We start from the raw sequence: 25,838 nt of genomic DNA on the forward strand, positions 1-25,838 counted from the left end.
GAATACTCCTCACGACTAACAGTACTTAAGGATATCAAAGGGTCTTCCTGGACAACTTACCTACTGGAAGCGATCCACCAAAGGCCCCCAGACGAACCTCAGCCAACATCAAGATCACAACAGGAGAGCAAGTAAAGGGAAGCTCCACAATTGACACGGTAATTCGACAGCTGCAGAGAAGATGCAACGAATTGGAATCATCATTAACATTAGCCTCAAACGCTCCAACCGTCACCCCAGCCCTACAAAGTCACCTGGATCTCCATTGGGCATTACTGAGGCAAGCCCACGATGAATTGGATAGCACACCTGGGGCCGCAGCTCGGGCAGAAGCAGAGCTAGCCCAATTCCACACGTTATATGAGGAATACGAAATGAACCTGCTTCGAGAAAAAGATGCGCCAATGAGCCTAAACTTGGCATTGCCGCCAATTAGCATTCCGGAATTCAATGGCGAGTATCTAGACTGGCCACGGTTCCATGACCTTTTTGTAGAGTTAGTACACAATAAACCATATTCGGCCAGCCAAAAACTACATATTCTACAAAGCTCGCTTCGTGGTGAAGCGAGGAACGTCTTGACAGACACAGCTTTCTCACAGGGTGGCTATGACGACACCTGGTTGCGCTTATAGGCCAGGTACCAGAACGGAAAGATACTAGTATTCGCCGCCATAGCAAAAATCGTTGATTATAAACCTATAGATGGCTCTTCACGCCAACTCAGGGCCTTACATGACACGATCAAGAATTCAATGAGTACTTTAAAAAACCTGGAAATTTGCACAAAGAGCTAGGATCCAATTATAGGGTTCTTAGTGCGGCGGAAACTGTTGCTGGAAAGTGTTTTAGCCTTTTTAGAACGGCGATCCGGCATGTTGGAAACACTGGACGCTCAACCCAAAACATTGGTATCACGAGATAACATTCGTAAAATTTGCAACATAGCCACACACCGGCCATTATCCTGCAACATGTTTCAAAGAATGAATCCGGAAGAACGTCGGCGGGCAATGACGAAGATTGCAGGCTGTGCCAATTGTCTGTCAAACTACCATGAGACAAACAGCTTCCCGTCGCCAATGACCTGTCGTTTTTGCCGTCAACGGCATCATTCCATGTTGCACAAGCATCCAGAATCTACGGCGCCGGTTGTTGCCATTGCTACCAGAGATCAACCATTGCAAGCGATGGATGCTTCAGGTCCAAATCTGCAGACCCCAATGATCAACAAGGTGTCTGCGTTGACCCTCGGCCAACCGCCAAACACGTACGTATTACTCCCCACAGCCATTGTGGCAATACAAGGACAAACCGCAAGGCGAGAAAATTGTCGCGCACTCATCGACCTTGGCTCTCAGCTAAATCTCATGTCCAGAAGGATGGCGGACCAACTTGCTCTCCCCACCTTCAGCACATCACAAGGTATCCTAGGAATTGGAGAAACGGCGCAAGGATCTTCGTCATCGGCACGTGTGCGACTGTCATCGTTAAGGTCGAACTTTCAGAAGGAGATTGTTGTGTTTATCTTACCACAACTGACGAAAAACCAACCGTCGGAATCTATAGACGAAGGACTTAGTATTTCGAGCACGGTAGTGTTGGCGGACCCCGAATTCGGCCAACCCGGAAGCATAGATTTGCTTCTGGGAGCCGAGGTGTATTCTCTATTGATAAGACCCGGACTTATCGAGTTGGGGGATGATAAGCCAACTCTACAAGAAACCACTCTTGGGTGGATTGTGTTCGGCGCAGTGAGGCGACGAGTGCCAGCAGCCATGGCAGGAAATGTCATGACAATAACACAGGAGGATCCATTACCAGCTCTGGAAAAATTTTGGAAGCTAGATACGTTTAACACTGAGGTACCAGCAATGACAGTCCAAGAGAGGCTTTGTGAAGAACATTTTTTATCAAACGTTCAAATCTGCCCGGATCAACGACTAATGGTAAGATTGCCGTTCGCAGAAAATCCAAGGGAACTAGGAAAAACATTAGCTTTGGCTCAACGGACATTTTCCAGCACAGACTGTCGGTTAGAACGGGATCCAGCAATGCTAGAAGGATACGTGAGTTTTGTGGATGAGTATGAACGTTTGAATCACATGACGGAGGTACAGCTTTCCAGTGTACCAAGGAATCATTATTTCATTCCCCACCATTATGCCCTAAAACCAGACAGCACAAAATTAAGAGTGGTCTTTGACGCTTCGGCTCCTAGCTCAACATCCTAAGGGTCGGGCCGACAGTTTAGAGTGATTTACTATCAATATTGTTACGGTTCCGGAGTCACCGATTAGTGTTCACAGCAGACGTAGAGAAAATGTATCGACAAATCTGGGTTCATCCTCAAGACAAGGGCTATCAACTCATAGTATGGCGACGAAACCCACTAGAGAAAATGCGTTACTTTCATTTGAATACGGTGACCTACGGGACTGCATGTGCACCTTACTTAGCAACAAAATGTTTACAACATCTGGCACAGAGAGCGCCGACAAGCCAGCAGCTAGGCGCGGACGCCATTCAGCAAAACTTCTATGTCGACAATTGCTTATCGGGAGCCGACACGCTGGAGGAGGCAATACGGCAACGAGATCAGATTTGTGCAATTCTAGGGTCGGCAAAACTAAGATTGAGAAAGTGGTGCGCAAATCACCCAGAGTTACTTAAGGATATTCCAAGGGACGACCAGGCGTTGGACCTCGATTTCAGCAAATTTTCGGATGCAACAATAAAAACACTAGGGATAGTGTGGAATCCTAAGGAAGATAAACTCCAAGGACGCGCGACGCCATACGAACAAGGGACGGTCACAAAACGAGTTCTGTGCTCTGAACTAGCCAAAATATTTGATCCACTAGGGTTACTATGCCCCATAACGACAGCAGCAAAAATATTTATGCAGCAACTATGGCAAAAATCGTTAGACTGGGATACTGAATTGGACAAGGAAGATACAACCCATTGGCAGGCGTTTCGAAATGATAGTCAGGTATTGGCTACCATTGAGCTCGCCAGGCATCCGCTTCCACAGGCAGACCCAGCAGCCATTCAACTGCATATATTTTCTGATGCTTCAGAAGTCGTTTATGGGACGGCTGCTTATCTTCGTACGATCACATCCGCCGGTCCAATAGTAAGTAAGCTGCTATGCGCGAAGTCACGAGTTGCGCCCCTAGCAAAACAAACATTGACTAGACTAGAATTATGTGCAGCGGTCCTAGGAGCTGAGCTAGCAGAAAGAATCAAAAAAGATCTACGGATAGGGATCGATGAAGTCCAATATTGGAGGGATTCTACAATAGTGTTAGCATGGATAAACGCAACAGCATCATCATTTCATACGTTCGTAGATTCATGAAATATCAAATCCGGAGCAATGGGTGCATGTGGCATCAGAAGACAACCCAGCAGACCTTGCGTCGAGAGGATGTTCAGCAACACAGCTTAAACATAAGGAGTTGTGGTTTAATGGTCCGCCATTTCTAACAACTAACCAAGAAACCTGGAAACAACAGACTAAGCAGACGCTGAACACGAAGGACCCAAAACAACGGACTATAACCAATCACGTCCTGAGTCTAATCAAAATCGATGATTGGAACACGGAAATCAGTCACCACGGGTCATTTGACACGCTGGTAGGAATAATAGCCTGGATATTGCGGTTTGGAAACAATTGTCGACCAGGCAATCAGAGAGAAACAGGACCAATAACTCCGGAACAACGAGCAAGGGCATTACAACGAATAATGCGACAGATACAAGGAATAGCATTCGAGCCTACCATAACGCAGTTGCAGAAGAACGGTTGTGTGGCAGTATCAGATCCTTATCGGTCATTAGACCCGTTTCTGGACAATTGCAAGGTACTGCGAGTAGGAGGACGACTCCAGAATTCAAGTCTAGCATTCGATGAAAAACATCCTGTTGCTGCCAGCAGGTCATGAAATAACTCGGCTCATATTTGAGAACAAGCATCGGCAGCTTAAGCATTGTGGCCGCAGGAACTGTTGGCAAACACGCGACAACAATTTTGGACGATCAAGGGAAAACAACATGCATTGACGACAGTACGACGCTGCATCACCTGCTGCCGAGCTCGACCAAGGTTGTTAAATCAGGTCATCAGTCCGCTACCAACCGATCGGGTACAAATTGCAAGACCGTTTAATATTAGTGGGGTGGATTACTGCGGACCATTTTTTGTGCATTACAAAATCCGAGGAAAGAAACCCCATAAGGTCTATTTAGCCATTTTCTGTTGTTTCACCACCAAGGCAGTACATTTAGAAGTGGTGTCAGATCTAACCACTCAAGCATTCTTGGCAGAACTTAAAAGATTTAATGGAAGGAGAGGAGTCGCAAGGAGCATCTATTGTGACAACGCCATGAATTTTGTCGGGGCGAAGAACGAGTTACGAGAGTTAAAAACCACGATATACTCGGATGAGGCTTGAGAGACAATTACTAAAACATGCTCGCATTTAGGAACAGAATTCTATTTTATTCCACCGCGGGTACCTCATTTCGGAGGACTGTGGGAGGCGGCAGTAAAATCAGCAAAACATTTGTTGATCCGCACGGTGTCAACGGCAGATTTGACATATGAGGAATTAGAAACAGTGATTATCGACATAGAGGCAATACTAAACTCACGGCCTCTTACTCCCATTTCTTCCAGCCCACGCGACCTGTCTGCATTGACTCCAGGGCACTTATTGATCGGAGGACCAATAACCGCATCTCCCGACATTCATAACAAGGAGGTACGATCGGGTCTAGTGACAAGATGGAAACAAATAGACAAGGTCAGACAGGACTTCTGGAAAAGATGGAGCCACGAGTACATGCAGGAACTACAAAACCGATCAAAGTGGACAAGAAAGCACAAGACGGTTGTCGTAGGAGACCTAGTGGTGATAAAGGAAGACAACATTCCACCATTACAGTGGCCACTTGGGAGAATAGTGACGGTACACGCAGGAAAGGACGGTGCAATCCGAGTCGTCAGCATCCGGACATCAGCAGGAGAATGCACGAGAGCGATTCATCGGCTGGCTGTGCTACCACTAGACAATCAAAGGGCACCCAAAGAAGTGACAAAGGGTGCCAGAAGATCCCCAAGGCTATGTTCCAATTCATAGTGCTGCTGGCCATTGCCAACGCCACTCAAGCCGTCCCAATCATGGCTGAACTTCCCGTAAAGGTAGGTCCATTACCTAACAATACGGGAACATATGTAGAATTAAGGAATAGAATAGCTCTGATGTCCGCAGAATGGACGATCATGTCATATTTTGATCTACGGCTGTTAGCGCAGGATATCACTGCGTTTAAGAAAAATATTGAAGAATTATCAACCTGGTGCCTACGAGGCGGGTCATGTCCAACAATAATACAGGTGCTCGAACAAGAGGCCAGCGAACTATACGATGGTCAACAGCTATTCAATCATCATCGACAACGGAGAGGAGCCATGAATCTGGTAGGAAATCTCGCCAACGGGCTATTTGGAGTTTTAGACTCTCAGTATGCGCAGAATATGGAAGAGGTCATCCGAAGAATCCAAGCTAAGGAATTGCACATTACGCATTTACTCAAGAATCAGATGTCTATCTTAGACAGCACAATAAACGTGATGAGAACGAGTAATGATGAAATGGAACGCGGGGTAAGACACATGGAAACACACGTCACAGACCTCGAAAATACCATACGAACTGGGAACATAGCGCAGGTGTCATCAGAACTAGCATTAATAGCAGCGCATATCAAGAGGACCCAGACGGCAGTCATCAAAAAGGGGCATAGTCAGCCCAGCATTAATATCCGTAAGTCAGCTGCAAAGGGAGCTTATAAACATACAGGCCCATCTCCCGAAAGGGAGGCGACTACCTGTTACACACGAGACTATGCATGGTATCTATCAAATTATGGTATCAGAAGTCCAGGAATTGGACAACACCCTCATATTCCATACTAAAATACAATTAGTGGACGAAGAGGAGTACGACATGTATCAATTGACGCCAATTCCAGTAGCCACCCAAGATCATATAACCGCGCACCAACAGTTCCAATGCGCCCTAGCAGCCGTTCAATCTGAACAAAAATTCAGCTGCAAACCCGAAAGGATTAACACGACAAGCATATGGTACCCTCTTGATGCTCCAAATTTTTGGATTTTTTCTACAACACAAGAAGTAACATTAACCTATGTGTGCGGGGATGAACGAGGAAAAATACAAGTGCATAATAATGGAATCGTGACAATGAATGCGGACTGCATTGCAAGAAGTCCAGTGGTTACGCTACAGGGACACCCAGCGTTAAGATCGACAATAGAGAAAAAACCAGCGACAATTGTTACTCATTCGTTCAAGAGTCCAATACAGGAGAGGCAGCAATACACGACCATACATGCAATACAACGATCAATCTAAAGCATCTGCAGGGAGAAGTCCATCTACTTCAGGAGCAGCTAGACAGAGGGGATTCGGAGGCAACTACGAATACGCAGGTGAACTACGTTAACCAAATCTCCATTGCGGCAGGGCTCGTAATATTACTGTTGCTAGCAGCAATTTGTTTACTCATCAGAAAAGGTAAACAAACAAGAATATGTCAACAAGAGAACGTCTCGGAACAAAGCGTCACTTCCAAAATACCTATGAGTCGGGTGAAAACACTGACGACCACAGAATGAATAAAAAACAAAAATTCATTACCATATAAGAATATATTTAGTTATCAAGTAAATCAAAAAAAACAAGGACGAACGCTATAGTCGAGTACCTCGACTATCAGATACCCGTTACTCAGCTATATAGAGATATGCAAGCAGCAAAGCGAGATTAAAATGCGCCACCTACCGGCGGTATACAGATTTAAGCGTTATGGGCGTTAGAGTGGGCGTGGCAAATTTTTCGACGAGACCAATACATTTCAGTTAAAATTTTTATTCTAGCATCAAAACTGTAGGAGCCACAGTTTTGGGCGGTTTGTGGGCGTTAGAGTGGGCGTGGCACTGTGCCGAAACAAACTTGCGCTGCGTAAGAAGCTCAGGAATCTGCACGCCAAATCTCAATAGCCTAGCTCCCATAGTTTCCGAGATCTCAGCGTTCATCCGGACGGACAGACAGACGGACAGACGGACATGGCTAGATCGACTCGGCTAGTGATCCTGATCAAGAATATATATACTTTGTGGGGTCGGAATCGCTTCCTTCTGCCTGTTACATACTTTCCGACGAATCTAGTATACCCTTTTACTCTACGAGTAACGGGTATAAAAAGGGGAGGTCACTACTCATGACCCGAATCACTAGTGGAGTCGTAATACATCTCCAACGGATCGGCGTCCGGCTCTGGAGGACCACGCAAAGTAACGGCAAGCACAGCCAATCGAAAAACAGCAAAACGATTGTTAGGAAGAAGGACGAAGGAGCCGTCGTGGACCGTCACAGTCCGATTGGGAGGATAACGCAGACCATCTATAATAGGGCCACATGAGGTACGGATCGAGACCGTACGGCGTTTACGACGCAGATATTATCCAGTAAAGACCAACAGGTGGGAACACGAGTACAACGCAGCGAACCGTCAAGGTCCAAAACGACTTCGCAACGGTCTTCAAGCACCATTGCGACAAACTGAGACCCAATAACACAGAACACCGCAGTTTTATAGATGATTAACGAGACCTCAGCAAAAAAATATATATACATATGTAACAGTAGAATAAGCAATTTATTAAGTATTAAACATTAACAAAGGCAGATCCAATATCGCATTCGACACCGGAATCTGATTCATCATACCAGGATGGCACGTCCGCTCGCAAAACAGGACTGCCACTACGGTGCAAGGCCAGGACAGCACGCCGAAAAACCAAGACAGACCCGTCGTCCAATAAGAGAAAGGACTCAGGATGAAGTTGGACCACACGACCAGCTGGATATCGTAGGTTGCGCCAAACAAAACCAATCGGACTACGTATCCACAGTTGATTTCCTCGACGAAATATGTTAGGACCATTTGGATAAAGGAGATGCAGTCCTTGTGGGAGACGAGTAGACTCCTCCGCACATGCGAACTGAAACACGAGATCCGTACAAGGAACGAGCAACATGTCGACAATTGACAAATAGTGGCTATCCTCCGCTTTTATTGACGAACCCGTCAATGGGGGGAGAATGTTCGTAACCAAGGTGACTCGGATCGATCTAGCATGGTTACGAACACGGGTCAAACGCACGCAATCTCCAACACGACGGAGTTGCAAGTTGTCAGCGAGCCGAACATACGAAAAATGCAACGGAACAGCGACCAGGCGCACATTAACAGCACAATATAGTGCCGACGCTGCAAGTATGGGACAGCCGGTCACGACTCAGTGGGTCAGCAGTCACGAGCAGCATACTACTGTCATTGCAGCGTAGACGACAAAAATGTAGGTGAACCCCAATATGAGGCATAACGTATCAGATAATATAGGCACCCAAGTTCCGGGTCATAATAGTATTTAAGCTCTGATCAACAGCTCAATAAAGTCAGTTACAAATCTAAGCACTCACAAGTCTTATTACTTCTATCACGTAAAGACTCTTGTCAACTCACCCTAACACAGCTCATCGATCGCCTGTGGTCCGGCACCATACTACCCTAGCTATATGTGTCGCGACGCGAATCGTCCTGTGCTCTCTAGTGTCCCCGTGCTAGCGACAGGTGTGTCATTATCCTCCTTGTCCCGCGGCGTGACCTCAACACACTGTTGATCCCCGGTTACACGAGTATCCGATACCTCACTCACACAGTCCATATCGCCTATGGTCCGGCACCGTGATACCCATAGTCACCCGTGTCGCGACGCGATCCGACTGCAATAAACAGCGTCCCCGTGCCAGCGACGAGCGTCTATACCCCTCCTCGTCCCGCGGAGAGACCCGACCTTGTCCATCTAACTTAGGCAAGAACACTGCTCGTTCTGGAGATAAGAGACATCGACTCCATCGCGACGGAGCAGGAAATCTGCGCTGCGATTGCGAGCCAGTATGGTATCGACGCGGAGCGCATCAGAGATCGGAGTCTGCGTCGAGGCTACGCGGAGTCGCAGTTAGCTGTGATCACTTTGCCCTACTCCCTTGGAAAAGCCGTCCTCCATCGTGGCGAGGTGCGGATCGGATGGACCATCTGCAGGATCCGGGAAAGAACAGGCCCCCCAAGATGTTTTTAAATGCTTGGAGTCCGGGCATATTGCAGTTAACTGCAAGAGCCTAGTGGACAGGAGCGATTGCTGCATAAGATGTGGTGAAAAAGGGCACAAGGCAGCCAAGTGCAGCAAGGAGCCTTCATGCTTATTCTGCTCTGCGGCAGGAAGAAAGGAGACCAGGCAGGAAGCAGACTCTGGCCAGCCACAACCAGCGGGACAGGGAGACCTCGACCGTCATGCAATTGATTCAGCTAAACCTGAACCATTGTAGGGCTGCGCAGGACCTCCTGAAGCAGACGGTGCGCGAGCTGGGTTCTGAGGTGACGATACTCAGTGAGCCCTACAGAGTGGAAAGCAGCAGCGATTGGGTTACGGATCGCACAGGCAAAGCGGCACTGTGGCTCTGCGGAGTGAGTGTTCCACCAATGCGGGACACGAGTAGAGGGATTTGTCCGAGCGAACGTAGGCGGCACGTGGATCTACAGCTGCTACCTGGCCCCCAGTCTATCACTGACGTCCTTTAGCAGGATCCTGGACGAGCAACTTGCTGATCGGAGGCGACTTTAACGCGTGGGCCAAGGAATGGGGCTCCCTCTATACCAACGCCAGGGGGCGCACCATCCTTGAAGCTATTGCGCCGCTGGACATCGTCCTGTTGAACGAGGGTTCCCAGCACACCATCAACAGAGCTGGGGCCGGTTCAATCATAGACCTATCGTTCGCGAGCAGCTCGTTATCCCGTAGCACACACTGGAGGATAGGCGAGGTGTTCACGGCCAGCGACTATGAGGCCATCCTGCTGACAGTTGGCGGTCCACCGTGCCAAAGCCAGCCGATGACCGGGCCAAGAAAAGCCTACCGCCAGGACACCTTTAGGACACAGACCTTCGCCAGCGCACTGGAGGGATTGGCTGTATCTGAGCTGGACTCGGCAGATGTAGCAGCGAACAAATTGGCAGCCAGACTGGAGGAAGCCTGTGACCAAAGCATGCAGCAGCGTAAGACCTTTCGGAAGCACCACGCGCCAGTGTACTGGTGAAGCGAGGAAATCGCTAGCTTGCGCAGGACCTGCCTTCGAGCCAGGAGGTTAGTCCAAAGGGCGAGAGGCACCGCAAACCTTTCTGCCTGCAACTCTAGCTTTAAGAGTGCAAAGAAGGCACTCAAACTGGCGATTCGGGACAGCAACAGAGAGAGCTACCTCAAGCTCTGTGACGAGCTGGAAAACGACCCATGGGGAAGAGCCTACAAGACGGTGGTCAAGCGTGTGAGTGCCGGCAACAGGTCGCCTACTGACCCGGCGGTCCTGGAAGGCATTGTCCAAGTGCTGTTTCTAGAGGGTCGCCGCTATTGCATCCCCCGATGGACGCGACAAATTGGGAGCCTGATATGTCCGGTCACGGAGACGGAACTATTGTCTGCGGCAAGGAACCTGAAGAGCAGGAAGGCTCCTGGGCCGGATTTGGTCCCGAACAGGGCAGTGAAGACCCTGCTATCCCTCCATCCGGGCGCTGTAGCATCGCTCTACAACACATGCCTGCTGGAAGGGACCTTCCCCGACAGGTGGAAGCGACAAAAACTTCTGCTTCTGCCAAAGCCAGGGAAACCAGCGGGCGAAGCTTCTTCCTATAGACCCATCTGCCTTCTGGACACTATAGGCAAGGTCTTCGAAAGGGTCATTGCAACAAGGCTTAACGCTGTTATGGAGGATGCCGGTGGACTCTCTTCCAACCAGTACGGTTTCCGGAAAGGGAAATCTACACTGGAAGCGATAGAGAGGGTCACCAACATTGCTGCTAAAGCCATCGCGGGTACCAGATGGAAAGGTGGGACGAAAAAGTATTGTCTAGTGGTCACGCTGGACATACGGAACGTGTTCAACTCAGCCGATTGGGGGAGGACACTGGAGGCACTACGGTCCTTCAACATCCCGGATTACCTGCTGAATGTAGTGCACAGCTACCTCAGCAAAAGGGAGCTGGTCCTAGATACCTCTGTGGGCCCCACGACTTACGAGGTGACAGCCGGTGTTCCTCAGGGCCCGGTACTGGGCCCTCTGCTTTGGAACACGATGTATGACGGTGTTCTGAAGCTCCCACTGCCGAGCAGCACCAACATTGTGGGCTTTGCGGATAATGTCGCGCTGGTTGTGGTGGCCAAGGAAGTTGCTGCCGTGGAGGCAGCTGCAAACTGCGCAATTCGTCCAGTGGAGGAATGGCTCGCAGTGGCGGGCCTAGAGCTGGCCTCACACAAAACTGAAGCGGTGCTGATTTCAAGCAGGAAAGCGTGGAGTCGGCGCATATTCAGATCGGAGGGACAACGGTAACATCTCAGCGTGCCATAAGGTAGCTGGGAGTCATGCTGGACACCCGCCTCTCCTACCGCGAACACCTGGAGTTCGTAAACAAGAAGGCAAGCGAGACCACAGAATCGCTCTGCAGGATCCTGCTGAATACCAGGGGACCGAAGCAGGACAGACGCAGGCTCCTCGCGACTGTTGTCAAGTCGCAGTTGCTGTACGGTGCTCCAGTGTGGGCTGAGGCCACTGCTGTGAGCAGCTACATGCGAGGTGTTAACTCGACGTACCGCCTGTGCGCCGTCAGAATTTCGAGTGCCTTCAGGACGATCTCGGACGACGCAGCGCTTGTCATCGCAGGCCAAGTTCCCCTGTGTGAACTGGTGCGGGAGGCCAAGGAGATTCGCGCGGCTCTATCAGGCGAACAGGCGAACCGCAGTACCAAGACCGAGGTGAAGAGAAGGGCCAGGATGCAAAGCGTCGTCAACTGGCAGGCAGCCTGGGACAACTCCAGCAAGGGTCGCTGGACGCACCAGCTCATCCCCAGATTAGAGCCATGGCTAAATAGGAAGCACGGCCAGGTGGATTTTTACCTCACGCAGGCGCTGAGTGGACACGGCTGCTTCCGAAGCTTCCTTAAGCGCTTCGGGCACGACACGGAGGACGGTTGCCCAGAGCGCGGCAGTGGTATTGTCGAGGACGCTCAGCATGTCCTTTTTGAATGTCGCCGCTTTGGCTATGGCCGCCAAATACTCATGGAGACCACCGGGGCACGAGTTCGGCCAGAAACTTTTGTGACCCTCATGCTGCTGAAGGAGGCGAATTGGAAAGCGACGGCAGCCTACGCAGCGAGCGTACTGCGAACGCTGCGTCGCACCGACAACGAGAGGAGAGAAGCTACAGCCTAGGTGGCTACCATTGCGGTGATACCGCGCAACCACGGCCTTCTACTCCTGTTCTTGCACTTACTTTTACTTGTATATAATTGTAGGGAATAAATGAATAAAAAAAAAAACCACTGCAGAGCGGCGCAGGACCTGCTAGCACAGACGGTCATCGAGCAGCAGGCTGAGGTGGCAATACTCAGTGAGCCCTACAAGGACAGGCATGAAGGCGTATGGCAACATAGCTCGGTCGGAAGAGCAGTAATATGGAGATGCGGGCAGCCCCCTGGACACCTATCGCAAAGGGCTTCCAGAACGGGATACACCAGAGCGAAGATCAACGGTATACCATTCTACAGCAGCTACATAGCCCCGAGCGTACACATTAGCGAGTTCAGAACAATAATGCAGGAGATCGCTGACGACACACGCGGTGGTCCCCTATCCTCATCGCAGGTGATTTCAACGCATAGTCCACAACATGGGGCAGCGCTAGTACGACACAGCTGGGAACCATCCTCCTTGAGGCAGTGGCTTCGTTAAACGTATGCCTACTCAACGAAGGTAACAGGCCAACCTTCAGCAAGTCAGGTCGGGAGTCAATTATCGACCTGACCTTCGCTAGTCCTGAACTGTCGCGTAACTGCGTACGGAGGGTGTCAGACATATGCACCCACAGCGACCACGCCCTGATCATCACCCAGACTGACGACCAAACGCCAAACGACCTAGAAAGCGCATTCCCTGAACACAGTGTCCCTCCTAGCACACAGGGAAGGCGTCTGCGTTACAGGAGACGCTAAAACATGCGCGAGGACCATAGCCGATAGAGTGAAGGTGGCGTGCGATGCATCTATGGAGAAGGTTACTAAAGGTGGTAACGGGCGAAGACCAGTACCATGGTGAAATGACGAGATAGGCAGCGCGAGGAGAGATTGCCTAGCGGCCCGACGCAGGTGCTAAAAAAGCAGAGGACGCGGAAACCAGGAGCTAAGGGAAACAACCTATAGAGCCAAGAGAAAAGTGCTGAAGAACGCGGTCAAAGCTGGCAAGGCCAGATGCTTCCAGGAGCGGTGCGAAGCGGCGGATGCAGAACCATTCGGGTCAGCATACAGGATGGTCATGGGTAAGCTCAACAGACAGCCGACCCCTACTGGCCACTTACAGCTTGACCAAATAGTGTCCATCCTGTTCCCTACCCAGCCGCCCCTTACATGGCAAGCTACCGGGGAAGGCGATACTGTTCTTACCAGCGAAGCCGAAGTCCTGGCTGCACTAAGGAAAACAAAGTTCGAAAAAGCCCCTGGCCCCGATGGTATTCCCAATGCTGCACCCACATCGAAAAAGAACTCGACCAACTTAGAGCGTTATCGGACCACCAGCACCATTGACGCGATCCAAGCGGTCACCCAATTGGCTGCTAACGCAATCGAATGAGAAAGGTGGCTAGGTGGCTCAGAAGAGTACTGTCTCGTCTGCACCCTGGACGTCAAGAATGCGTTTAACTCTGCCAACTGGAACCTTCATCGCATGGGAATCTCGTACTACCTGATCGACCTCGTAGCGGACTTCTTCAAGGACAGAATGCTCACATATTCCTCTGATGTCGGAGAGTATGAGTACCAGGTGACAGGAGGAGTACCTCAAGGCTCAGTCCTGGGCCCTGGACCACAGGTTATCGTTTAAGACACACCTATCGTATGCAGCAGCCAAAGCATCCAGATCGACTGCAGCCATCTCAAGAATGATGGCCAATACTCGAGGACCAACGAGGCACAGCAGAAGGATCATAGCCACAGTGGTGACATCTACTATACTGTACGCCGCGCCCATATGGGCCGAAGCTATGAAGACCGCATCATACAGCCGCCAGTGCAAAGCTGTCTACAGACGCTGCGCACTGCGCATCACAAGCAGCTTCTGCACGGTATCTGAGGAAGCCGCGCTAATGGTAGCCGGTACTATACCGATAGACCTGCTGGCGGCAGAACGAAGAACTGGGAGCACAGGAAGCAGGACCCAGCGCAGTAACACGATCGAGGCATGGTAAAGGAGGTGGAACAATGCGACCACAGGGCGGTGGACGCACAGGCTAATTCCCAGCCTAACCCCCTGGCTGCAGAGACGACACGGACAGGTAGACTTCTGCCTCACGCAGATGATTTCTGGGCACGGATGCTTTAAGGAATACTTGCATACGTTTAAGCACGAGCCAAACCACTATTGCGACCACTGCGGCACAGGAAGCATCGAAGACGCGGAGCACGCGCCATTCAGCTGCCCCCTATACGGTAGTAGCCGAGCCGAAGCTAAACCAACAACCGATTGTAACCTGACAGCGGACAACGTGATCAGCTGCATGCTGGAAAACCAAAGCAAGTGGGACGCGATAGCCAACATGGCCGCTGGCATCCTGAAGGATCTAAGACGTCGAGAACGGAGTCGACGCAACGAGTCATAAGGACGAGCGGCAACCTGACCGCCATCCGTCCCGCGAAGTATAGCTTTGCGGCAGTCCCGCGGGAACGGAACACTTCTATCTCTTCTCTTCTTCTACCACTCTTATTCTTGTATATATTTAAGCTTTATTAATAAAAAAAAATACAAAAAAACTAAGTCATATCAACATAGAAATATAAGCGATGGCTACTACTTCTGTAATAGCCACAGAGGTAGCTCCGTGCACTCGGCGGAAGAAGATTTAATGTTGATAATTCGGAAATAAGTCCCAAACGAATTTATCTTAAAAACTTAGAGATAAAAGATTCAAGCTTATTAATAATTTCACTACTAGAAAAACAGCTAAACTATCAGTAGAACATGACAAACTACTTTCGAAGACCCTTATAACTTTCAATAAGGCAATTCATTTTGCTACCAATCTAACCCCTTTAGAAATTTTCTGGTAGAGCCCCGAAGTTTGACCACTCTTAAAGATTTAATCACGTTCACTAATATCTGAATAAAATCAACGAAAACAAAAATGTATGCCGCAGGAATCGCAGAGCGCCCATTCAGTCTGAGTTTTTTTTGTGCATCAATAAAAAGTTTACACGATTTATTTTTATATTTAGCAATATATTTATATTCCCTAAAATTAAAAATACTTAATAAGAATAGACAAGAACCAAAGTCTCTCAACCCTGGTGACGTTGTTATTAGGAAAAAAGTCCCCCCTCCCTGGTGACATTTTTATTCGGAAAAAATACAGACCCAACAAACTAACATCCAGATTTTCCACTCATGCTTAGATGCTTGCTTAGAATATGAGAACATACCTATTTTCGACCAATAAAAAAATAGAGGAAAGCAAATAAATATTTCCATTCGCTTGTGAATAAAAACAAAAATAAATGTATGATAGGGCGGGTCATTTTGTACCGTGTATGGACGATTCTAAGCAATATTGCCAAATAAACTTTGTGATAAAAATCACGTTTGACGCCGAGTGCCTCGATTATCAGATGCCGTACAAAATAAACGGCATCGCTAAAGCACCTAGATCGTCCAATGGGCCGTTAAGCACATCGGAGTGCACCTCGTCAAAATATGCAGCAGAAAATGGGTCAAGCACATAGCAACATAAAAGTTATGATGATATATATGATGGACTTCAGACAAACAACAATGCAAAATCGTATTCAAAACCAAAAAGCACTAATCGAGTTGCTTGTGTCGATACTAAAATAAGTTTATAGAATTCTGGCAATGCTGCCAGTACTATAATGTCATGTCGCTCTTACGAAAATGGAGCATCACCAATGTATTATAATTGTATTCTCCTTTATGTTAGTTGCAAATATACTCGTCATGTCAACAGTCGCACGGCGGCTTCTATTTTAAGATTTGCCAGCTCAATAGGTTATGGACCGAGGCACGGCTAAATCGGAAGTGCTTGAAAGTTAAGAAAATTTTTGTAACTCAATAGAAAACAAGGAAAGACGCTATAGTCGAGTATCCCTCAGATACCCGCTACTCAGCTAAAGGGACCAAAGGGAAATGGAGATATGCAAGCAGCAAAGCGGGATTAAAATCCGCCACCTACCGGCGGTAGACAGCTTTAAGCGTTATGGGCGTTAGAGTGGGCGTGGCAATTTTTTTTTTAGATCAATCGATAGGTATTGACGAGACCAATACATTTCAGTTAAAATTTTTTATCTAGCATGAAATGTGGGCGTCAGAGGCTTGGCTCATGGTAACTTGTTTGTTGCCAAATTTGACCTCCACCTCGAGCTGCGCATTAATTCCGCCGCACCTTCCGTCTGCCAGCCTAACTTGCCGTCTCGTCCTTGTAATCCTTTCTAGAGCATCAATATTGTCCGCCATTTCTTCGCTAACTAAGCTTGCCGTTGCTCCGGTGTCGATTGTGGCTTTATAGCTGTTCCCACCAATCATCACAGCTGCGGACAACTGCTGCTCCTCCTCGATTAGCTTGCCCGTTAGTTTGGAGAGGTGGAATTGTGCGATCCCCGCTCGCCTTTCTGCGGCTGAGATCGCTGGCCATTTCCCGATCGTTGGCAGCAATCGACGCTCCTGACACCCACCTTGCCGCATATCCAGCAAAATAACAGCCGCTGGTTTTGACATGGTGGTGTGGAAGCTTTCTTTGAACTCTGCCCAGGTTCTCCATTGCTTGTTGTTGGCGATGAACCATTTCAAAGCCATTCCCTTAAGCAACTCCGGCATCGCTCGAGGGATCATGTCAAGGTCCAAGCCGTACGTGTTGGCAGACCATTCTACCTGCTCCAGGAACTCAAATGGTATTTCCGCCCCGTCGACCCTAAACGACCATTCGCGGACCTGTTTAGCGACCATAGTCCGACTGGCTTGGTCTCGGGGTCAGCGCTGCTGTTTTCTTATCTTGGCTTGACTCTCTCCTGTGGGCCTATTTTTACATGTTGTCAATGCTCAGGCCTGCCACCAGGTTGTCCCCTTCATCGTTCGTTAACGTAATGCTTGGGCCGGCTCTGTCGTGGTATGTTGCTTCCAGCTCGGTCGACGAGTTGTGGGTCTTTCTCTGTTTCTGAGTAGTATTTCGACAGTGCCTTCGTCATTTCGTCTAGCCTGCTCTCCAGGGCGACATTAAGCCTCTTTGCGACATGGGCGAAGTCCTCCTTCCTAAGGCGGTAAATCCAAATCTTTTTTCCCATTTTTATTGTGTAGTTCTCACTGTTGGGCGCCATATGTAATGAACTGATTTTGTTGTCTGCTCGCTACGAGAGGCAATACCTGTTCCTTGCTCTGTCCCGCTAGGTTCTTGCTCAGATCGCGCTGACAGTCAAGGCTACCGCCAGGAAGCTGCCTAGCAGTTCACTATGCTTTACGCCTAGCGCAGACGAACGTTCCAACCGGCTTCACCCTAATGCTTGACGTCCGCGACGCTCCTGCGCTTCCCAATGAGCTCCGCGCAGTGATGGTTACGTGGCTGCCGGAGATGTCTGCTGGCGTCGCTGCCGATGTCCCCTGCGCTGTCTCCTGACCAGTAGCTAGGTGTTCTGGCGCTCGGGGAGTTGGGCGCTTGCTGTTTGGGAACTTCGCCGGTAATCGCAGGGCACTCCAGGCGAACGCCTCTTGAAACCGCAAATCGATCCATCCCTCGTCCCTCACGCCAGGTTCGGCTTGGTCGGGCAAGGTACGCTGGGTCTCAGACAATTTTCCTCCCCAAGCGGACGGTTCTTCGTCGTAGGCCTCTTTCGCTTGTCTCTGACAGACCCGCCGGGCGACTCGCCAGGGTGTGGTCGTGACAAAGTTGGAAAACAAACGCCTTGACTTAGCCGTGTGATGCCTTCCGGAACTCAGCCACTTGTGTCTCAATTCGGAGATTCCTGATGTCCCAATCCGAACGTCTCGACGTGGCGATCTTGCTCCTTGTATGCTTCCCACGGCGCTGCTTCCGACGACTCGCTTGGTTGTGGCTCCCTCGTAGATTACTTGATTGTTATTTCCGTACGTATTTCCGTTTTGCGTACGGCCCGCTGGATCTCTTCACTCCGGGTCCAAAGTCCGTGCCTCCTGGTTGACCCACTTGTCCTTCACGTACCGCTTCCAACCGATACTCTGCCCACTGCTGCCGTCCCGCTGATTCCCGTGATGCTTGTGGCACGCCTGAGTGCCGCTCCACTGCCGAGATGTGACACTTCTTCTCCTGGTCCAAAGTTCACGGGAGAGTCAAAAGTCCGGTGGAGTTCTGTTATCCCCCTTTGCACACGGCACTCTTGCCCTGCCCGCCAAATCTCCATTCTCTCATTATCCGGTCCTTGGTCTCCAAACTCTCTCGATCTCCATCCTTAGTCTCCAAGCTCTCTCGTTCTCCATTCTTGGTCTCCAAACTCTCTTGTTCTCCGTCCTTGGTCCCCAAACTCTCTCCTCGCCGCGCCGTCACTACACGAATTCGCCAAGTATCAGGTGAGCGGCCGACCATCTGCTGCTGCTTAGACTTGTGGAAAGTTATTCAACTCCTCACAAACTGAAAAACTTTTCTAGTTGCTAAGACCACAATTATTTATTTATTTGTACACTGTAGGCTTACTTACAAAAATTAAGCTACAGGGAGGGATGACAGCCATAGCTGCTGAGGCTTTCGGCCAGACCAGAATTAACATGGTCGTATAAGATCGAATTGGATTTTAATTTTTGAAAATGTTGACAATAAGGTATTAAAATCCTCGAGTTTGCATAATAAGTCATTTAAGACATTTCGAAAATAACTTTATCTATTTTTGAAAAAAACCGTTTCATAAATGGACCATCTGTAAACACTTATATACCCAAATAAGGAAGGACAAAGGACGCAATTTTCAATTTTATATGTATATTTATTATTTAAAAACTAATAAGCATATGCATAAGTATTTCTGTCGTTTGCTCGCTTCGTTAACGCTGCACCAAATTTATAGAGGACACTAGATAATACGGATCTCTTAGATAGTAAATCCGTTGTGTCAAATTTGGATTTTAGATGACCAACCAAAAACATTTCGGAATTGTCAATTTTTTACTAACATTGACTGAGTTTAGAATGTTGACAAAGTTGGGGGTGGGAAATCGCAAAGTCTAAATCTTAACAAAATTTTTTTTTTTGATTACGTTTTTTACAGACCTTAATCTACTATGTAAAATGGTGAGAACTAGTTTTTATTTTTTAGACCACCCTAGTGTACATGGACCACACAAACTCCATACAACGACAACGGATTTAGATAAGTTAATACAAAATTACATTACTTCAGACAAAAAATAAAAAAGATAATTTCTTATTTTAGATATTGATGATCCATCTAGCCTGGCTTCGCATGTACCGTATATACTCGGTCATGACGGTCACTTTCTCCCCAAGGATTGTGCTCAGCAGAAAGGACCTTCCAGGATACTACCCACTGTGGCTGCGGTGGACTTGACCTTCTTCGCCTGCCAACGGTCCACACAGCTGGTTTCCGATGTCGGTTTGTAGTGGCACATTATCCTGGTGATTGCTTACTTTTTTCCGATATGCTTTTTATTACTTTTAGTGAATCCATTTCATTAATTTATTTATTTTTAGATTGGGCGCCATTGTCAGGATCCGCAGATTGCGCGGTGTAGTTGCCGGCAAGTCATCAAATGATGACAAAAATAAACAGTGCCCAAGTGGAAGATATATTACCCGGGAGATCCGACATCAATCTATTTGCGCTTCTAGCTGAAAATGAATCAGGACGGGCTCAGGAGGCCCAACCGAAACCTAAGTCTCCACCAATTTACATTAGGGAGAAAATCTCAAACGCCCTAGTCAACAAAGTTGTTGCGCTGACCGGGGACGGAAACTTTCATGTTGTTCCGGTCACAAAAGGGGATTTCCATGAAACCAAGCTTCAGACCAAATCTGAAGAACATTTCCGAGCAGTATCCAAATACCTGGAGGAAGCTAAGAAAAGCTACTACACGTACCAACTAAAAAGCAGCAAGGGCCTGCAAGTGGTAATAAAAGGAATCGAGCCCGGCGTAACCGCCAAGGAAGTTATCGATGCTCTCAAGGAAAACGGGTTTTCTGCAAAGAACGTCAGTAACATTATAAACAGGAAAAAATAGCCGCAACCACTCTTCAGGGTCGAGCTGGAGTCAGACAGCAGAGTCTTGAAGAAAAATGAAGTGCACCCCATTTATAACCTGCAATACTTATTGCACCGAAGAATTAACGTGGAAGAGCCACATAAAAGGAACGGCCCAGTGCAGTGCACAAATTGTCAGGAGTATGGACACACCAGGGCATACTGTTCACTTCGAACAGTCTGTGTAGCTTGTGGAGACTTCCACAATTTGGCTAACTGCCCTGCCAACAAAGAAGACCCCAAAAAGAAAAAATGCTTTAACTGCCAAGGTAACCACACGGCAAACTACAGGGGCTGTCCGATCTACAAGGAGATGAAGGACCGCATGCGAAAAGTGATAGCAACGCGTCATCAGAATACCCAAAATGCGTACACTTACTCGCGTACGACGACGGAAGTATTTTTCGGCACGGCTGCAAGATCCTCATTTGGTCAACTAAATACCCAGAAGGGATTCTCATACGTCGATGCCCTTCGATCGGGGACGGAAAACCCACTCCAGTCTAATCCAGGAAACACTCAGCAGATCCAAGTACAGTCGCAAAGCACTCTGGAAACTATGATGGTCACCATGGAACAAAGTATGATGGAACTCATGTCATTCATGAAAACGACCATGCAAACACTGGTTCAAAACCAGAACATAGTGTTACAGCTACTTGCAGCTAAGCAGTCCAAATAATCAGATGGCAAATCTACAAATAAAACAATGTGGAACGCCAATGGCGTTTCACGGCACAGCCTTGAAGTAACACAGTTCCTGAATGAAAATCATATCGACATTATGCTATGCATTATGGTAGAGATGCACCTCACAAACAAATACAACTTCCAAATAAGAGGCTACACTTTCTACCGAGACCATCCAGAGACCATCCAGATGGTAAAGCCCACGGCGGAACCGGCATCCTAATCAGGGAACGCACCAAGCACCACTTTCACCAAAGGTTTTCAACTAATTACTTGCAAGCCACGTCTATCAAAGTGCAGTCAGGCAACGGAAACCTCACCATAGCCGCTGTCTACTGCCCGCCTCGCTTTACAATCTCTGAAGGACAATTCATAGACTTCTACAACTTGCTTGGAGATCGCTTTATAGTTGCAGGGGACTATAATGCCAAACACACGCACTGGGGATCACGCCTTGTGACTCCCAAAGGAAGGCAATTATACAATTCAATCATAAAACCGAACAACAAATTAGACTATGTTTCCCCTGGCAGCCCCACATACTGACCATAAGACCCCAGGAAAGTTCCAGACCTAATAGACTTTGCGGTGACAAAAAACATTCCCCGCAATATAATAAGCGCCAAAGCGTTTTCGAACCTGTCGTCAGACCATTCGCCAGTGCTAATAACTCTTCTTCAAAGCACAAAAACCACAGATCACACCCTCATGCTGACGTCGCACAGAACCAACTGGTTAAAATATAAAAAGTATGTAAGCTCACACATCAAATTAACCCCTCACTTCAACATCGAAGCGGGCATCGACTGCTCTACCGATGCTCTTGAAGAAGTATTTGTGGAGGCAGCCACTATCTCAACACCACAAGGCAGGGACGTGCAAACCAACCACTTCAAAACTAATCTGCAAATTGAACGGTTAGTCCTAGAAAAGAGGCGCCTGCGACGTGCCTGGCAAACAAACAGATCGCCGTCATCAAAACAACGTCTTAAGGAAGCCACTCGCTCACTAAATCGAGCTCTAAAGCAAGAAACAGAAAATGCACAGCTGCATTACATTAAAAAACTATCGCCAACCAGTACAAAACATCCTCTGTGGAGGGCTCACCCAAATCTGAGCTCACCAATCGAAACAGTCACTCCGACAAAAAATTCATCTGGCAGCTGGGTCCGCAGCGACGAAGACAAAGCCGAAACTTTTGCTTTACATCTCAGAAACGACTTCCAGCCGAACCCTGCCCCTGGTTCATTTTTCCTACCACAAATCGAATCTGAATCTATTTCCCTACCACCATTGTTTCAGTCAAAGGAGATCGCGAAAGTCATTGGGGAACTAAAACCGAAAAAGGCCCCTGGCGGTGACCAAATAACCCCAAAAATGTTAATTGAACTTCCAAACTCTGCCATTGAGGTTATTTGTAAGCTCTTCATTATAACTCTCGGCTACTATCCGAAAAAATGGAAAAAATCTATTATCATTATGATACCAAAGCCCGGAAGAGACCACACAATTCCGTCATCCTACAGACCAATTAGTTTATTATCGTGTCTGTCTAAGCTGTTCGAAAAATGCCTTCTAACTCGCATAACACCATATCTAGGAGCACACAATGTTATCCCTGCTCATCAATTTGGATTTCGTCAAAACCATGGAACAATCGAACAAGTTAACAGAATAACATCAGAAATACGCACAGCCTTTGAGCATCGGGAATACTGCAGCGCAATATTCCTCGATGTATCTCAAGCCTTCGATGGAGTATGGCTAGATGGCCTCATGCACAAAATCAAAACACACTTACCTGATTACACTCACAAGCTTCTTGAGACGTATCTATACAACAGGACCTTCGCAGTAAGGTGCAATACAACAACATCCGACGACTACATTATCAAAGCTGGAGTCCCGCAAGGAAGCGCGCTAGGGCCTACTCTGTTCCTCCTATAAACAGCGGATATTCCCACGAACGAGCAGCTAACAACATCTACGTTCGCTGACGACACCGCAATTTTAAGTCACTCGAGGTGCCCAGGCCCAGCCACAACACAGCTAGCAAACCACCTCCTCGTAGTAGAGAGGTGGCTATCTGATTGGCGGATTAAAATAAATGAACAAAAATGTAAACACATAACGTTTACTCTCAACAGGCAAACATGTCCTCCACTATTATTGAATAATACGCAGATTCCCCAAGTCAACGATGTAACGTATCTCGGCGTCCACCTTGACAGACGACTAACCTGGAGAAGACACATCGAACGCAAGAAAGTACATCTAAAACTAAAGGCCAGCAGCTTCCACTGGATTCTTAACGCTCGTTCGCCCCTGCGTCTGGACTACAAGGTTTTGCTCTACAACTCCACTCTCAAGCCCATCTGGACATATGGCTCCCAGCTATGGGGGAACGCCAGCAGAAGCAACATAGACATTATACAGCGCCTTCAATCGAAAATCCTGCGAACTATCACTGGGGCACCATGGTATATTCGCAACCAAAACATCCACAGGGACCTAAGCATTCTTACCGTAAAAGATGAAATAGACAAACAAAAAGCGTCCTACAACGAAAAACTCTCTGTGCACCCCAATCGCCTCGCAAGAGGCTTGACTTGGGTTTCCAGCCGATCCCGTCTACAACGCAACGACCTGCCAAGCCAGCTATAACTGTCGGGCCCCTTTAGCACAACACCAGTCATATGACTGTGAGTTAGATTAATTAGTCCAAGATTTGATACACTTATTGTTGGTATCCCAAGGGAAGATTCAATAAATAAACAGCAAAGCTTATAAAAATAAAAAAAAACCTCCTTTTGCTTCTTCCAGCTGCTTGTCCTGTTCAGGGGTTAGGTTATGTGCGTCTATTGGTTCTGTTATGGATTCCACCTGGTATAATGATTCCAATAATATTTGGACAAACGAGTATCAGCAATCAACGCGTTAACCCCTTGTACGAGATGTTGTGTTGAATTTCCAACGGTCTGCTGGTTTCCAATGTCGGTTTCTAGTGGCACATTACCCTGGTGAGTGTTTACTTTTTCCGTTATGCCTTTTAATACTTTTAGTGATTTCATTTTAGAAATTTATTTATTTTTAGATTGGGCGCCGTTGTCAGGATCTGCTGTTCGCCCGGTGTAGTCGCCGGCTAGTCATCGAATGTCCCAAAGACGGGAACAACCGAAATTGTATCCTGACACAACAAAAACAAAACGGAATTTTAACTTGGACAACGGTTATTTTCGCGACGGACGGAACATCATGGCTGGACTACACCAGTATAATCGTAGTCCTTGGAGTCCCACCCAACCATTAGTGTATCCTGAATCATACAGCGGACACAACTACCAACTTTGTGTTGTGGCTCATATTTAATCGCCTGTTTCATCTCACTCCCCCAACACGAATCTCTACTCAGATGAGTTCATTTCGCTAGCACGTTATATTTCAAAATTTTGTCTTAAGCTGTAACATTTGTTAAGACTACCTACGGTACCGAAGGACTTTTACAAGGAACATGCATACACAAATAAGTACTAAATAATATTGCTAGTATGTGAATGTGAAAACTTCTTCTTTTCCTGGTGTCTCGTCTTCTTGCTTTATTCCCTCAAGATTATTTGGTAAAAGTCGTAATTTTTGTATATACATTTTTTTGAGAATATAACTGTCGTTAGTCACTGAATTAAGCCCTTTACTTCCTCTTGCAGGAAATTTTCTAACTCTCTCCCTTCGCCCAGAAACCACTTAACATTTTTGGGTTTAAACCTCGGTTCATTTTGGAGTCAACCGGTTTTAAGAACCAGTTCCCTGATTTCACTCATAACAAGTGTTGCTGTTGGAGTCGATAATGGGAGAGACTCTTTCGGTAAGGACGATAGAGCGATAGTTGCAGCAGCGGGTCGCATATGGCGGACCATCTGGGATTAATCCCGGTTCTCTTACAGGTTACCTTATATGGCACCCAGGGGTCCAATGACCCACTTCTATGTAATATGGCCGGGGAGGAACAACGATGATAAGCAGATTAAGATAGTCGCAGCAATATTGTCCAAGCAGACAGATGCAGTGGCAGCAGTAAAAACATAATAGAAGTGAGTGATAGAACAATGTAGCTTTTTCTTTTATTTTTAAATAATTATCCGTAGGGCAATCGCGGTCCCAACACAACAGGCCCCGGAATATTTATTTGGGAGTTCCATGAACGTATGCACAGTTTCGCAGTAACTGAGAGCAACAATTTGGTGATGCAACCGGTGTCCGTTCGTCCCGTTTAGAAAAACTTGGACCAGCTAAGGTCGCCTTCCCCGGTCGCCGCCGACGTCATCTAACTTTCCCGGTGAGTCCGTTCCGTACTATTACGTCCACGATGGAATTGACGTAGTCGCGAGGAGTGGCTCCGTCCGACCGATAATGGGTGGTGTCCCGGCAGAATCATACGGGCGTCCTTGGTTGTGTGGGAGCACTTGGGTAAGTCGACGATAGCCACCAATTTTTATATATATATACCTTTGTTTATGTTTTTTCTTAGTGATGACAGATAGTTATGTGACGTGAGACAGCGAAGTTATCGATCTTTTATGTTGCGAGCTAAGGCATTACGGGTACTCCGCCCTGGGGTAAAAATGGGCTGGCGGCACTGCCACCGAAAAAAATGCAGTTCGTAACACAAG

The 25,838-nt window shown here is 47.7% G+C and overlaps 1 protein-coding gene across 1 annotated transcript; it reads left to right on the plus strand.

Moving 5' to 3' along the window:
- The first annotated feature begins 986 nt into the window (after nucleotides 1–986).
- On the plus strand, nucleotides 987–2,234 carry LOC139352771 (uncharacterized). Its single transcript, XM_070995402.1, has one exon. The coding sequence runs from the start codon at nucleotides 987–989 to the stop codon at nucleotides 2,232–2,234; it is 1,248 nt and encodes a 415-aa protein (XP_070851503.1).
- The last annotated feature ends 23,604 nt before the right edge of the window (nucleotides 2,235–25,838 follow it).

Source organism: Drosophila suzukii, chromosome 3 (genome assembly GCF_043229965.1).
Source record: "Drosophila suzukii chromosome 3, CBGP_Dsuzu_IsoJpt1.0, whole genome shotgun sequence".
NCBI classification, from domain to species: Eukaryota; Metazoa; Arthropoda; class Insecta; order Diptera; family Drosophilidae; genus Drosophila; species Drosophila suzukii.